The sequence below is a fragment of the Scyliorhinus canicula genome, chromosome 3, assembly GCF_902713615.1.
Source record: "Scyliorhinus canicula chromosome 3, sScyCan1.1, whole genome shotgun sequence".
NCBI classification, from domain to species: Eukaryota; Metazoa; Chordata; class Chondrichthyes; order Carcharhiniformes; family Scyliorhinidae; genus Scyliorhinus; species Scyliorhinus canicula.
This window is the reverse complement of record NC_052148.1, coordinates 169,469,359-169,486,826: the sequence shown is the minus strand read 5'-3', so window position 1 is coordinate 169,486,826 and position 17,468 is coordinate 169,469,359. Positions and strand designations below refer to the sequence as shown.

At 41.2% G+C, this 17,468-nt stretch overlaps 1 protein-coding gene across 1 annotated transcript in view; it reads left to right on the top strand.

The window, feature by feature from the left end:
• LOC119963110 (serine/threonine-protein phosphatase with EF-hands 2-like) overlaps positions 1-17,468 on the top strand; it is a 94,855-nt gene that overhangs the window by 23,193 nt on the left and 54,194 nt on the right. The window contains exons 3-5 of the mRNA XM_038791711.1: positions 8,739-8,762; positions 12,669-12,796; positions 14,376-14,433. Coding sequence (XP_038647639.1) covers positions 8,739-8,762; positions 12,669-12,796; positions 14,376-14,433 — 210 coding nt within the window. The remainder of the gene's footprint in view (positions 1-8,738; positions 8,763-12,668; positions 12,797-14,375; positions 14,434-17,468) is intronic.

Sequence of the window (17,468 nt, the reverse complement as noted above, 5' to 3'; positions counted from 1 at the left end):
TCGGGACTTGTGGGAGGAAACCGGAGCATCCGGAGGAAACCCACCCAGACACAGGGAGAACGTGCAGACTCCACACAGACAGTGATCCAAGCTGGGAATCAAACCTGGGACCCTGGAGCTGTGAAGTAACAATGCTACCCACTGTGCTTCTGTGCTGCCCACATCACTCATCCTCAATTTACACCTCACCAGTCTCTACATTTAAAGGAATATTCTCTGCTATTTCCATCTCCTCCAGCATGATGTCACCACCAAATCCATCCCCTTCCCCTGAAGGGACTGTTCCCTCTGGGGCACCCTGGTCCATTACTCAATTATTCCCAACATCCCATCCCCTTTCCTTGGCACCTTCCCATGTAATCTCAGCAGGTGTAATTCCCACTTCCACTGGATTGATGATCCTCTTTTGGTCTTTCTGGGGTGGGTCCTTGGGATGGAGATACCACAGGCAAACCATAAACCTTCTGATATTCAGCTTTTTTGTAGAACTACAAGGTAAATTTAGTGATACTGCACTCCTGATACAGGGATATACTCGAAGGAAAGCAGGTTCACAAACTGGGGCAATTATTGTAAGTTCATTTGCTTACATATGTAGCTCCTCACCAGTAGCTTTGGTGTTGAGGCTTCCCGAATGGAGATTGAAAGTCCACTGTTGTATCCCCATTTGTACTGGCCGTGTATGCAGGTTATTTATTTACATTGTCAGCTCAGGGGTCACTTAAAATAGGCGCGATCGTTCCTCCAGACAGCATGGAGCTAACTACAAATTAGCATTGAGTTGCATGTTCTTCATGAGTGGAATATCTACATGACTAAAACGTATCATTTTGTGTGTTTAAATCTAGTTTCTAACTTTCCCCAAAATAGCACAGTACCAACCTCCCCAAAATGGTCCACAATGTACCTAGTGATTATGGTTTCATTCATCATTTTTCCACACACGCATGCAGCAAGATCCTTGACTCTCCCTCATGGGTTTGCTATGCCATGTTTTATTTCTTCCAAGTGGTCAAAGTTTATAACATTTGAAATTGCACAAATCAAAGATATTCAAACTTTTTTCCCAAATATTTACACATTCCCGGAAACTGCAACAAGTGTGTGACTGTCTGACTGATTGTGTGTGAGTCGGTGTCTGTCTGTCTGTCTGTGTGTGAGAGACTGTGTCTGACTGACTGTGTGTGAGTCGGTGTCTGTCTGTGTGTGTCTGTGTGTGTGAGACTGTGTCTGACTGTGTGTGAGTCGGTGTCTGTTTGTGTGTGTGAGAGACTGTGTCTGACTGACTGTGAGTCTGTGTGTGTGTGAGACTGTGTCTGACTGACTGTGTGTGAGTCAGTGTCTGTGTGTGTGAGTCAGTGTCTGACTGACTGTGTGAGTCGGTGTCTGTCTGTGTGTGTGAGACTGTGTCTGACTGACTGTGTGTGAGTCAGTCAGTCACCATGTCCATGAGGCAGTAAGGAAGGTTTGTTTGCGTGTAGCTGCTAACATTTCACAGGAACTGAAAGGTTTTACAACTTAAGGAAAGGTCACAAGTAAACTTGGGAAAGGTTATTAAATGTTATTTGACCCAAGAGTGGGGGCAATAGGGAACATGGAAGATTTTTATATTTTATATTTTGAAGATGATTAAGTTCAGAGAAAAGTTGTGAACAATGATTTGAAAGACAAAAATGAAAAAACATATTGAGGCTAGAAACTATGCCAGGAGAGTGGCCATGTAAGAATCTTGAAGAGAATGCTGTGCTGGGACAGAACTGTGAAAGAGGCAAAGTAAAGATCTCCAGAGAAGCGTTTGTTTTTCCAGAAAGCAGGGTTTTGTTTAAAGCCTTGGATTTCCACAGCCCAGTGAGAGTGAGAGAGAAGCTCTGTGAAAGACATCCCCTATAGCAACAGTGAGTTGTGCCTTGTAAGATTACTGGAATTAAATATCTATAAGAACTATTCCCTAAAAGGGGTGTGTATTTGAGTTTAACCCAAGTAAATCTCTTTTGTAATGTAAGACTAATTTTAACTGTGTTAAGTGTACTCTTGTGTGTCTAAGATTCATTTTCTTTTATTAATAAATGTTTTAATTTACTATTTAAAATCTCAAAGTGTAATTGGAATTTGTAATACCTGATTTCAGCACGGATATCTTCTCATAGTAAAATACAAATAGAAAACCATTGTGATAGCTTGCCTAGCTTCTCTTTGGGATTTGGTAAGCATCTGCCAGATCAAAATACCGCCCACATTACCAAAAGGACAAAAATACTAGCAGTGCAATCAGTGGCGGACTGGGTCTAAAAATATTGGTTGCCAGGAGACAAAGGGGGCCCACCCACAACTACAATGCTATCATTTAATTTTCATAACGAATAAATAAAATTTTCAATAAATACATATGGAAAAAAGGGTACAATTAAAATTATTGTGGAAAAAATGTGTATTTCTTAGTAATTACAATGTACATGTACTGTACATATTACTGGCAGTAGATACCAAATGTAAACACAGAATGTTATAATTGAATTTTTTTTAAATTTTTTTTTTATTTTAAGTAATTGGTTGATATTTTTAAATAGTTTACTGCACAATTTACACATTAACAGATAGTTCAGAAGCACAATAGAGCATTGCATGCAGTCCACTATATTAAGAGCAATCGTTTGTGTTCGCTAGATGATTGTGCGAATCTGCCAACAATTGCTTCTGCATCCAATTCATCTAACAATTCCTTTTCAATGGATAGCAACATGTATGATTCCAATTTTTCCTCAGATAGCGAATTTCTTAACCTTGTCTTTATGATCTTTAGCTTTGAAAATGTCCTCTCACATTGGACTTGAGTAACTGATAGTGTGCAGATGACTTTATAAAGTTCATAAAGGTTATCATATGCCTTGTCATGAAGTCTGTTGGATGCCAGAATTTTTAGTTCACACGATGGGCAAGTGCTGCAAATTTTACAATTGTTGCAACTGGAATCCATATTCTCACCATCATTAAGCAATAGCTTTAATACATCAAAGTTTGAAGCAAAAGAAAACAATTCCAATATTACTTGATCTTTGCTGATTTGTGGAAACAGCTTAATAATACCTTCCAATGCTTCATCTTCAAGGCCCTTCTCTGCAATAGTTTTAAACTTTGCTGGGTCCAAGCAGGACAAATCTTTATGCAACTGTTTGTGTTGTACAAAGCGTGATTCTAGTGACTGGACAATGCGATCCATTATTAGGTTAAAAACATTTACTCAAAAATCAGCTAGAGAATCTGAGGAATTTCTTTCATCATCAATAAGCTCATCTGCCATTCTTTTCTTCTTCCTCTGCCTCTTAACTGGCAATGCTGTTTCCAATGCATCAATTTCCAATGTTTGATTTTCATCCATATTCATCTGTGAAATCCTGTCATTACATTTATTTACAAATTCCAAAGCCTTGCTGTGAACGTTATCAAATGTTCTTGTCTGTTCCTTCAACTTTGTTGTAGCTGAATCTACCAAACTCCATGTAGTAAACATATCTAAACCACTTGTCTGTAGATAACTTGATAACGGGGTTGTAGTTTCAAATATATACAAGTAAATGCTGTCAATATGGTTTCAAACTTTAGAAGACTTTGAAGTAAAACATTTGCTTCATGTTTTGTTTTTGCATCAAACTTTTCTGAATCTTGTATCATTGATAAGCATGTCAATAGATTTACGAAAGTACTGGCAGCGGCATCATCAAAACGTCCAAATATAGTTGTTGCTGCATTGGATTTTCCTGACCATCTGGTCTCACCAATTAGCTTTAATCGTTTCATTTTTTCTTGTCCTAGATGTTTTCCAACAACTTCTATCCATACAGCCATTCTCTTGTATGATGCTTTCACAAAAGTTGCTATATTCTGGAGCAAATTGAAAAAAGAAACTGCAGGCACACAACACTTTGTTGTTTCAGTTATCACCAAATTCAAGACATGAGCATAGCACCATATATGAACATGTTGATCAGCCACATCAGCAATTTTACTTTGTAAACCATTATACTGGCCATGGTAGCTTGCAGCGCCATCTGTGCTATCAGATAAACATTTTTGGGGGTCAATTTTAAGATGCTGTAATGTTTCAATCAATAGATCAAAAAGTCCCTGTCCTGTACCATCATTACTTGGCACAAATGAAAGTAGTCGCTCACAGATAATACCTTTAAGCACATACCAAATAATAATGCTAAACTGATCGATGAATGAATTATCTTGTGTTGAATCAACCTGAAGAGAATAATATTTTGCTTGAGAAACTTCATGACTAATTCTTTCTTGTATCATATTCTTCATAATTTTGATTAACATGTTTATAGTTGTTTTACTCAGGTATGTAACAAGTGTACCACGGCCTTTACTTTGAGCCTTTCCTTGTTGCTCTAATCGTTTGATTCTTTGTTTAGAACATAAGAACATAAGAACTAGGAGCAGGAGTAGGCCATCTGGCCCCTCGAGCCTGCTCCGCCATTCAATTAGATCATGGCTGATCTTTTGTGGACTCAGCACCACTTTCCGGCCCGAACACCATAACCCTTAATCCCTTTATTCTTCAAAAAACTATCTATCTTTACCTTAAAAACATGTAATGAAGGATCCTCAACTGCTTCACTGGGCAAGGAATTCCATAGATTCACAACCCTTTGGGTGAATAAGTTCCTCCTAAACTCAGTTCTAAATCTACTTCCCCTTATTTTGAGGCTATGCCCCCTAGTTCTGCTGTCACCCGCCAGTGGAAACAACCTGCCCGCATCTATCCTATCTATTCCCTTCATAATTTTAAATGTTTCTATAAGATCCCCCCTCATCCTTCTAAATTCCAACGAGTACAGTCCCAGTCTACTCAACCTTTCCTCATAATCCAACCCCTTCAGCTCTGGGATTAACCTAGTGAATCTCCTCTGCACACCCTCCAGTGCCAGTACGTCCTTTCTCAAGTAAGGAGACCAAAACTGAACACAATACTCCAGGTGTGGCCGCACTAACACCTTATACAATTGCAACATAACCTCCCTAGTCTTAAACTCCATCCCTCTAGCAATGAAGGACAAAATTCCATTTGCCTTCTTAATCACCTGTTGCACTTGTAAACCAACCTTCTGTGACTCATGCACTAGCACACCCAAGTCTCTCTGAACAGCGGCATGCTTTAATATTTTATCGTTTAAATAATAATCCCGTTTGCTGTTATTCCTACCAAAATGGATAACCTCACATTTGTCAACATTGTATTCCATCTGCCAGACCCGAGCCCATTCACTTAACCTATCCAAATCCCTCTGCAGAATTCCAGTATCCTCTGCACTTTTCGCTTTACCACTCATCTTAGTGTCATCTGCAAACTTGGACACATTGCCCTTGGTCCCCAACTCCAAATCATCTATGTAAATTGTGAACAATTGTGGGCCCAACACGGATCCCTGAGGGACACCACTAGCTACTGATTGCCAACCAGAGAAACACCCATTTATCCCAACTCTTTGCTTTCTATTAATTAACCAATCCTCTATCCATGCTACTACTTTACCCTTAATGCCATGCATCTTTATCTTATGCAGCAACCTTTTGTGTGGCACCTTGTCAAAGGCTTTCTGGAAATCCAGATATACCACATCCATCGGCTCCCCGTTATCTACTGCACTGGTAATGTCCTCAAAAAATTCCACTAAATTAGTTAGGCATGACCTGCCTTTAACGAACCCATGCTGCGTCTGCCCAATGGGACAATTTCTATCCAGATGCCTCGCAATTTCTTCCTTGATGATAGATTCCAGCATCTTCCCTATTACCGAAGTTAAACTCACTGGCCTATAATTTCCTGCTTTCTGCCTACCTCCTTTTTTAAACAGTGGCGTCACGTTTGCTAATTTCCAATCCACCGGGACCACCCCAGAGTCTAGTGAATTTCGGTAAATTATCACTAGTGCATCTGCAATTTCCCTAGCCATCTCTTTTAGCACTCTGGGATGCATTCCATCAGGGCCAGGAGACTTGTCTACCTTTAGCCCCATTAGCTTGCCCATCACTCCCTCCTTAGTGATAACAATCCTCTCAAGGTCCTCACCTGTCATAGCCTCATTTCTATCAGTCGCTGGCATGTTATTTGTGTCTTCCACTGTGAAGACCGACCCAAAAAACCTGTTCAGTTCCTCAGCCATTTCCTCATTTCCCATTATTAAAACTCCTTTCTCATCCTCTAAAGGACCAATATTTACCTTAGCCACTCTTTTTTGTCTTATATATTTGTAAAAACTTTTACTGTCTGTTTTTATATTCTGAGCAAGTTTACTCTCATACTCTATCTTACTCTTCTTTATAGCTTTTTTAGTAGCTTTCTGTTGCCCCCTAAAGATTTCCCAGTCCTCTAATCTCCCAGCAATCTTTGCCACTTTATATGCTTTTTCCTTCAATTTGATGCTCTCCCTTATTTCCTTAGATATCCACGGTCGATTTTCCCTCTTTCTTCCGTCCTTCCTTTTTGTTGGTATTTAGACTTGTTTTGCACTGCAGAAACGTGAGCTGCCATAATGGGGTCATATTTTGCCATCAACTGCACTGTAGCTAAAAAATTGCCATGATTCAGAACCTCATTATCTAGAGTGTAGGTCGATTCATTTCTGTGACCTCGAAAAGGAAGTGCTTGCTTGCCTAACATCTTTATGATGTCTGTAATCCTCATGACAATACTTCTCTGCTTCAATACTTCTTCTTTCCTTTTAATTAGTGATGCTGCAAAAAATGTATCTAAGGTGCCATCATTAACCACACTGATATATTGCTGAGCATTTCTGACACGTGTTGTTGTCGATTCATGTAAAGTCAAGCTCTGCCTAATACGCCTGTAGTCACTAAAGCCACGTACAAAGGGTGATGGATTACAAGTGTTGGGAAACTCAAAGGCTAAGCAGTATGAACAATATAAGCATCTATTTTCTTTGTTATATGTTAGCCATTTTCTTGGGACTGAGTCATTCATAATTTTCCTCTCATACAAACGAGCATCAAATAGCAGATCATAAGTGGCTGAAGTGGATGTTCAGCAAAAAACTGTTTTAGCTTTGCTCGTGATGGATATTGGAAGATTCCAGTAATTGATCTTTCATTTTCTTGCGTAGGTTCATTTACAGGATGTGCTTCAGAAACCAAGTCATTTATGCTTGAAGGAATATCTGATTCCCTGTCACTAGTTGAAGCTATGTCTTCAGATGTTGCAAATACAGGCAGTACAGATACCGGAACAAAGAAGCCAGAAGAAATATTGGGCCTGGGTTGATTAGTAATGGATGCACTTGTATTTATCTCTACATTCAAAGTAGCTCTTCTCTGTTCTTGTAACTCGCATGTCATTGCATCATCACTATGAGCATTGTTTCTTGCTTCTTGATTATTTGTTGCAGAACTGGATATTGATGTGGATTGTGCTTGTGGTATTATAAACTCTGTAATAAGCCTGCATCGCTTGGCTGATTCTTTTCTTTCTGCTTCTTTTTGTTCTTTGCGTTTTAGTGACCCAGATTTATGCTTTTTCTTTTCCATGCTGGTAGGGGTAATATTCCTGAAATAAAAACTTAATTAAAAATAGCCCACATTGGGAAAAATGAATATTGATGATTGCAAGAATAACTTGAAGGAACGCCAGATAAACCCTTACTTGATAAAAAATATAAAATAACTTACTTACACTTCAATAGGCTATGTTCATTAGTCAATACTACTGTGGCTATGCAGCTTCAGAAGAGGAGACAATCCACTGTCCAGTGTTCACACCAGCAAGCAACTGAGCCAACTGTTGAAACTTAGAAGTTTGGTCTGACTATAGTAAGACATTAAGAATGGTCCCACGACCAAAGTTAACATGTCCAGTTTGATACCAGTGTAGTGTTACAAGTCGCAACCCTTTGAGTTTACCGATCATGGCTTATCACTTCAATATCTTTGACCTCATGATTCACGGTCAAAGGTACCGCTTCTCCTTTTCGGTGACCTCACGACCCTATGTACTGCTTGATATCCTTTCAAGTTGCCGACCATCTCAAATCACGAATTGTAACTTTATCTTTAAATTCACACACTCTTGCTGAAAACATGGAATTTCCTTTATTATGCCTGACCCGGGCCCCCCTATTCCACATCCTTCCACTACCTCCCCTGCTCCGTTCCTTTTCATGCACTGCTTATTTGTGTCCTGTTCTCTTTTTTTTCTTATTCCTTTTTATTACTAAAACAGTTGTCTGTGTTTGTTTCTTTATTGCATTTTTATTTGATATAGGGGGCCCACTTCATCAGGAGCCCACTCGCCATCGGGCAAGCTGACACCCTGGCCAGTCCGCCACTGAGTGCAATACCATACAGGGATAGAAACCTAGATAAGCAAATACAGAAAAATACAGATTACAGAATTGATTGGACACTTTGCTCAAGTTATGGATAAAAGAAGAAAGATCTAAACTTTGGCCATTGCCAGTCAAGTTCTTCTAGACTTCTATAAGTGGGGTGTGTCCTCTTCGAAGGACAGAACATATTAGTTACCAGATAAATAGATCCCTAATTGTGTGAATTCCTTAGTAAGTTAATTGGTTTGGAGCCTCTTAATTATGACCTTCTGCATTTATTGATTCTTGAAGCTTGAACCAACTGTGCATTAACTATTATTTCACAAAAGGGCTCGTTTTGAATAAAGAGTATGAATTAATTCCATTTTATGTTTGTTTTATGTATTCTAGAACATCACTGCACAGCTGGAACAGGTAAGAAAGAATGTCATTGATTTTTTTGACCTGCTTACATGAAAATCAGATTTATATTGGTTTCACTTATTTATATTTAACTGTGGTCACCATTTAAACAGTGGGGTAAATTCAGCAAGAATGCACAGCTGCACGTAACATTGCCAGTTTACAGCACCAGGATTGATGCTCGATGTTTATAGCAGTCTCTAGTCCATGCCCCTTTCTAATGACAATTCAAACTGGAGTACAGTCTTGCTGAACAATTATTTTTCGACTGGAGCCTTAACAAACATAGATAAATGTGTGCTACCTAAGGGGAGTACCACGTTTAATCATTTATGTTGCCCATTTGGAGCATTTCCATGTTATAGTGGAACAGTCAGCGAGAGCATAAAAATCCTGTGAATTAGTTCATGGCAAGTGGATGTCACTGACAGGGTGATATTTATTACACTGTTTCTCCTGCCAATGTAAAATGAAAGCAGTTAATGTCTGGACTACACACAAAATATAATTCTGTTCCAGGAAAACAGGATGATAGCCATAGCACATTTTGTAGTGAGTAATTGGGACAGACTTGGATCATTGGGACCTCTGCTCTTTCTGCTCCTTTTGGTTTTTCTAAATCACTTGGATGAGGAAGTGGAAGGGTGGGTCAGTAAGTTTGCCGATGACATGAAGGTTGGTGGAGTTGTAGATAGTGTTGAGGGCTGCTGCTGGTTACAATAGGACATCGACAGGATGCAGAGCTGGGCTGAGAAGTGGCAGATGGAGTTTAACCTAGATAAATGTGAAGTGATTCATTTTGGAAGGTCGAATTTGAATGCTGAATACAGGGTTAAAGGCAGGATTCTTGGAAGTGTGGAGGAACAGAGGGATCCTGGGGTCCACGTACATAGATCCCTTAAAGGTTGATAGGGTTGTTTACAAGGCATATGGTGTGTTGGCTTTCATGAAAATGAAAATTGCTTATTGTCACGAGTAGGCTTCAAATGAAGTCACTGTGAAAAGCCCCTAGTCGCCACATTCCAGCCTGTCCGGGGAGGCTGTTACGGGAATCGAACCATGCTGCTGGCCTGCTTGGTCTGCTTTCAAAGCCAGCAATTTAGCATTGTGCTAAACAGCCCCTAACAGGAGGATTGAGTTTAAGAGCCGTGAGGTTTTGCTGCAGCTTTATAAAACCCTGGCTAGACCACACTTGGAATATTGTGTCCAGTCCTGGTTGCCTCATTATAGGAAGGATGTGGATGCTTTGGAGAGGGTGCAGAGGAGATTTACCAGAATGCTGCCTGGACTAGAGGGCATATTTTATGAAGAAAGGTTGAGGGAAAAGCTAGGGCTTTTCTCACTGGAGCGAAGAAGGAAGAGAGGTGACTTGATAGATGTGTACAAGGTGATGAGAGGCATGGATAGAGTGGATAGCCAGAAACTTTTCCCCAGGGCGGAGATGTTTGTCACGAGGGGACATAATTTTAAGGTGATTTGCGGAAGGTATAGGGGAGATGTCTGGGGTAGGTTCTTTACACAGAGAGTGGTGGGTGCGTGGAAAGCACAGCCAGCGGAAGTGGTGAAGTCAGAGTCATTAGGGACATATAATTGACTCTAAGACAGGCATGTGGACAGCAGCAAATTGAAATGGTGTAGGCTAGGTTGATCTTAGATTAGGATAAATGGTCGGCACAACATCTTAGGCCGAAGGGCCTGTACTGTTCAATGATCTATAACCTAACTGAAATTTGAACAGACGGCGGCACAGTGGTTAGCACCGCTGCCTCACAGCGCTGACGACCCGGGTTCGATACCTGCCCGTATGGGGTTTGCACATTCTCCCCGTGTCTGCGTGGGTCTCACTCCCACAACCCACAAATGTGCAGGAGTAGGTGGATTGGCCACGCAAAACTGCCCCATAATTGGAAGGAAAGAAATTAGGTATTCTAAATTTATTTTTAATTTGAAAAGGAGAAACGTAATGCAAATACTAACATTCAATATTGATGGGGATGAGTTTGAGTGCAGTTGCATACAACTTGTGGGGAATGATTGCGAACAGAACATCCAAATGAATCAATACCACAGCTCTAAACCCTGTAGGTCCTCACCACCCCACACCCAGTTTAGACCAGTATTCTCATTTCCCTGTTTTACTGGTTTTCCATTTTAAAGTATGCACCAGTTCAGTCCAGTATTCTTATGTCCCTGTTTAACTGGTTTTCCATTTTAAAGTATAAAACATCAGTACAGACTAATATTCTTATTTCCCTGTTTTACTGGATTTCCATTTTAAAGTATACAACACCAGTTCAGGCCAGTATTCTTATTTCCCAATTTTCCTTCTGGGCTAGTTTCCCAGCAAAGGTGTTGGTGAATTATATTGAGTCTAAACCAGAACTTTGATGCAACTGAAGTGGAGTTAAGGCCGATGATCAGCAAGGTCACGTTGAGTGGAACTGGCTTGACACCCAGATGATCTACTCCTGCTCCTATTTCTCATGTTCTTTTGTTCTTCAGTGGCTTACTAAACCTGGTAAGAGTTGACGACATTCAAGAAGCTTGACATCATCCAGGTCAAAGCAACTTGCTTGATTAGAACCCCTTCCGCAAACATTCAATTCCTCCACCACTGATGCATAGTGACGGCCGTATGTACCATCCACTGTGTGTAGTACAGGAACTCAGTAATGTTCCTTAGACAGCACCTTCCAAGCCTGCAATCACTACCATCTAAAAGGACAAGGGCAGCAGATACCTGGGAACACCACCACCTGGAGGTTCCCTCCGTTAGGGAGAGGTGGTGGCATAGTGGTATTGTCACTGGACAAGAATTCCAGAGACCCAGGATAATACTCTGGGGACCCAGGGTTCAATCCCACCATGAAAGTGCAATTGAATTCAATAAAAATCTGGAACTAAAAAGTCTAATGACGACCATGAGACCATTGTCATTTTTTTTTAAAAACCATCTGGTTCACTCATAGAACATAGAACATAGAACAGTACAGCACAGAACAGGCCCTTCGGCCCTCAATGTTGTGCCGAACAATGATCACCCTACTCAAACCCACGTATCCACCCTATATCCGTAACCCAACAACCCCCCCAAACCTTTACTTTTTAGGACACTACGGGCAATTTAGCATGGCCAATCCACCTAACCAGCACATCTTTGGACTCATGTCCTTTAGGGAAGGAAATCTGCAGTTCTTACCTGGTCTGGCCTACATGTGACTCCAAACCCACAGCAATGTGGTTGACTCCTAAATGCCCTCAGGGATGGGCAATAAATGCTGACCCAGTCAGCGATGCCCACATCCCATGAATGAATTTTTTAAAAAACACACTCACCATTATGACTTGAAAATATATTGCTATCCCTTTACTGTCGCTGGGTCACCAGCCCCAATAGCTGCCAAAGGCTATTAATTAATGCCTTTTTGATTATTTCTCCCTCGAGAGGGATGATTAGCTCCTTTGACTAGTGTGTAGCTCTGAATAACACCAACAGCAGACGCTCAATTCTTGTTCCAGCTGAAGTATACTTGGGACCTGCCTCCTCGCCCTTCCCCTGAGCATGGAATGCAATGACAAACCACCACAAAGCTGATGGGAAATTGGTTCAGGATGAAGCCTCAATGAACAACGGTCTGAGGATCTGCCTTCAGTCAGAGCACATCTACCATACCATAACAAATCCCCTTTGAAGGTTTCTATACCTTTTTAAGGCAAAGTTAGAGTTTAGGCCACAATCCGATCAGCCATAATCTTATCAAAAGGCAGAACAGGCTCTAGGGACCAAAAGGCCTACTCCTACTCCTAATTCATATGTACATCTTTATGTTTAGTAACAGCAGTCGGGTGGAAGCCCCAGAAAAGGCAGAAGCAACTTGCAACTGAACCTTTTTTATTTGTGTGTATTTCTCCTCACAGTCATTAAGGCTGCCATTCTCATTCAGAGGTGGTACCGTCAATATGTTGCCCGGTTAGAGGTTCGCAGGCGGTGCACGTGGACTATTTTTCAGTCTATTGAATATGCAGGTGAACAGGATCAGATCAAGGTAAGGATGAACAGACGTGAATGATGCCACACTATATATCACGAGAATCAACTCTTTTCACCTCTAAGCCTCCGACAAAAGCCACGAGTTAATGAAAACATTCTACCGTGTTCATACAAGATGAGGGTTTCTAAGCGACATTGTAAAAGGGAAATAAATTTCAGTCACAAGGCTGGACTGTGATGATCTCCACTTAAGAATTAAATTGTAGAATTATTGGTGTAGAAGCAGACAATTCAGCCCATTAACCTCCAATTAGCTCTTCCGATCCATTTAAGCTGGTCTACTACAGACAGAAACTGAAAGACAAACGCACAATGGACTTCTGCAGAATTCAAGCCAACACCACAATCCATGAGGTGAATTAATCCTGGTCAGGGCCAAAAACCTGGTTCAAAAAATTAATTGAGGCACTAATAAATCTAATCAGGAATTCAGGAGAAACTTTGTTACTGTGGTCAGAATAATTAAATTGCTACCGCAAGGAATAGTGGAGATGACTTGCATAAGTGGGAAGTTTGGCAGAAAGAAATGGAAGATTATGGGCAGCACGGTGGCGCAGTGGTTAACACTGCTGCCTCGCAGCACTGAGGACCCAGGTTCGATCCCGGCCCCGGGTCACTGTCCGTGTGGAGTTTGCACATACTCCCCGTGTCTGCGTGGGTCTCACCCGCACAACCCAAAGATATATAGGGTCGATGGATTGACCATGCTAAATTGCCCCTTAATTGGGAAAAAAACAATTTTTAAAGAAAGAATGGAAGATTATGTTAATATAGTTGGGATAACAAGGGTGGCACTTGAAGCTTCTTGATTCAAAGACAAAAATGTGACTGAAACACAAATGACACTGGTGGCCGTACTAACGTAAGATATAACACTACCAGATATAGAAACATAGAACAGTACAGCACAGAACAGGCCCTTCGGCCCTCAATGCTGTGCCGAGCCATGATCACCCTACTCAAACCCACGTATCCACCCTATACCCGTAACCCAACAACCCCCCCCCTTAACCTTACTTTTATTAGGACACTACGGGCAATTTATCACGGCCAATCCACCTAACCCGCACATCTTTGGACTGTGGGAGGAAACCGGAGCACCCGGAGGAAACCCACGCACACAGGGGGAGGACATGCAGACTCCACACAGACAGTGACCCAGGGCACAGATTCCACCAACCGTTCATTTAAAAAGTTCAGTGCAAAATCGATCAAGTTTTGATTTTCAGTTTGTGCTGAAATAGTTGTCCTCACTGAGTGGCTGTAGATTTGCGAGGGATTCTGTTCCTGTTTGATGTCTAGCATTGCCTTCTGGAAGTGCATATGTGTCAGCATCAGGTGAGAGCAAGTTCAGGTTCAAATGCAATCTTCCTTTTGATTGGACAGTCGCATATTGAAATACCCACTTGGATGAGGCTTTGCTGTTTTAAGTGTTGTTCACCTGTGTTCATTAGGCCAGGCATGATCCATGCTTACTTTACAACTGATGCTGCTATTCTCATTCATTACCCCTTTTCCAGTCTCAATCATTACCCCTTTTCGAGTCGCAGTTGATGTTTATTCCTGTTTTACAGCTCCACAACTTCTTCAGTTATTTGATGGATCACTTTACTCCAGCTTCTGGCAACGAATGTAAGTTATTTAAAATTGCTGCTAATTAGATCAATGTGCCATCAAATGTTTTCCTGGGATGGAATCCACAACAACTGGGATCTTTAGTAAGAATGAATGAAAACAAATATATTTTCTGCTTCACTGTTCAGGGTATAATATCTAATACTGTAGCTTATTTCATCTATTAACTTCACAACAACGGTTAAGGCTTGTCGAGTCAGGGAAAAGTAGCTGAATACTTAGGAAATTGGAAAAAAAGAAAGTATAGAATAGGGGTTAAGAGTACGTCCCCAGATGGGAGGAGGGTAGCAAATAGTACTGTCCAAGGATCAGAACTGGTTCCACTGTTAATCCTAATTTATAATAATGATTTGGACCTGGGAATGTATGATTCAATACCAAAATCTGCACATGTTACCAAGCTGAGAGGATATGCAGTGTAATACAAGAGAACACTGGACAACTGACAGACTGAACAGTTAAATGGCAAATAAAGTTAAACATAGAAAAGTGTGAGTTGATGCTCATTGCTAGGTAAAATAGAAACATCAGCTAAAACTTAAAGTAAGAAAACAAATGAATAGAAGAGCAAAGGGATCGAGAGATACTGGTGGACAAATCATTAAAAGCAACACTGTAGGTCAACAGAGAAATCAAAAATACCATCAGCATAGGGATTTATAATTCAATGGTAGTGAAGTTATGTTAAACTTGTACAAGTCTCTGTCTAGATCATACTTATAGTATTGTACATAGTTTTGGTCTCCAAACTATAAAAATGACAAAGAATCACTGGAGAATGTCCAAAAGAGATTTGCAAGAGTAATACCAGAACTGAGAAAACGCAACAATTTAAAAGGTCGAACAGGCTGGGGATTTTTCTTTGGAAAGGGAAGATTTAGAGATGACCAGTGTTGTGACCAGCCCAAGGTGAGATTCCCCAAAAGTTGTTGATCTGGGTGAGACCCCTCTATTTGCCACCGTCCAGCTGGGAAACCCCCAAATTGTTATAAATCCCGGTGAGGGTGGATGACCAGCTCCCTGTCTTTATTCAACCCGCCGCCCCACTGCTGGTGCCAACAAAGTTTAATCTAACTACGTTTTGTTTCCCTTGGATACCATTCCCAGACCCAATAGTTATGTTTAAAAAAGTCCATTCAACCAGCTTTTATAGAGAAATACAGCACAGAACAGGCCCTTCGGCCCACGATGTTGTGCCGAACTTTTGTCCTAGGTTAATCATAGATCATAGAATTTTGGACACTAAGGGCAATTTATCATGGCCAATCCACCCAACCTGCCGATCTTTGGACTGTGGGAGGAAACCGGAGCACCCGGAGGAAACCCACGCACACACTGGGAGGACGTGCAGACTCCACACAGACAGCGACCCAAGCCGAAATCGAACCTGGGACCCTGGAGCTGTGAAGCAATTGTGCTAACCACAATGCTACCGTGCTGCCCTTAAGAACAAATTAATCTACACTCCATTATTCTACCATAATCCATGTACCTATCCAATAGCCGCTTGAAGGTCCCTAACGTTATCCGACTCAACTACTTCCACAGGCAGTGCATTCCATGCCCCCACTACTCTCTGGGAAAAGAAACTATCTCTGACATCCCCCCTATATCTTCCACCATTTACCATAAATTTATGTCCCCTTGTAATGGTTTGTTCCACCCAGGGAAAAAGTCTCTGACTGTCTGCTCTATCTATTCCCCTGATCATCTTATAAACCTCTATCAAGTCGCCCCTCATCCTTCTCCGTTCTAATGAGAAAAGGCCTAGCACCCTCAACCTTTCCTCGTAAGACCTACTCTCCATTCCAGGCAACATCCTGGTAAATCTCCTTTGCACCTTTTCCAAAGCTTCCACATCCTTCCTAATATGAGGTGACCAGAACTGCACACAGTACTCCAAATGTGGCCTTACCAAGGTTTTGTACAGCTGCATCATCACCTCACGGCTCTTAAATTCAATCCCTCTGCTAATGAACGCTAGCACACCATAGGCCTTCTTCACAGCTCTATCCACTTGAGTGGCAACTTTCAAAGATCTATGAACATAGACCCCAAGATCTCTCTGCTCCTCTACATTGCCAACAACCCTACCGTTAACCCTGTATTCCGCATTCATATTTGTCCTTCCAAAATGGACAACCTCACACTTGTCAGGGTTAAACTCCATCTGCCACTTCTCAGCCCAGCTCTGCATCCTATCTATGTCTCTTTGCAGCCGACAATAGCCCTCCTCACTATCCACAACTCCACCAATCTTCGTATCATCTGCAAATTTACTGACCCACCCTTCAACTCCCTCATCCAAGTCATTAATGAAAATCACAAACAGCAGAGGACCCAGAACTGATCCCTGCGGTACGCCACTGGTAACTGGGCTCCAGGCTGAATATTTGCCATCCACCACCACTCTCTGACTTCTATCGGTTAGCCAGTTCGTTATCCAACTGGCCAAATTTCCCACTATGCCATGCCTGCTTACTTTCTGCATAAGCCTACCATGGGGAACCTTATCAAATGCCTTACTAAAATCCATGTACACTACATCCACTGCTTTACCTTCATCCACATGCTTGGTCACCTCCTCAAAGAAGTCAATAAGACTTGTAAGGCAAGACCTACCCCACACAAATCCGTGCTGACTATCTCTAATCAAGCAGTGTATTTTCTTGAGTTCAGACAGAAGGCGAAAATTGGTAAAACATATGCATTTACATTCATATGGACAAGAAGTAAGAATTGAATCCAATAGTACTTAAAAATTAATTAAAAGTTATCTGGAACAGTCTTTGAGTTACGAGCGGTAGACGATAAAGTGTAACGGCTGTCACAGTATAGTTGACTTCTGCATGCGAGTAGTTGATTCTTTGATTCAGGTATTCTGTGGTTTGGTCGAGGTACTTCCTTTCTTTCTTCCAGCTGCAATCCGTTTTGCTGAATGGTTGACTTCCAAGGTCAGAGAGAGAAGGGTTTTTTTTTTTTTTGTTTTTTTTTTTAAATTTTAATTTATTTTTTTAATTTAGATTAGCCAA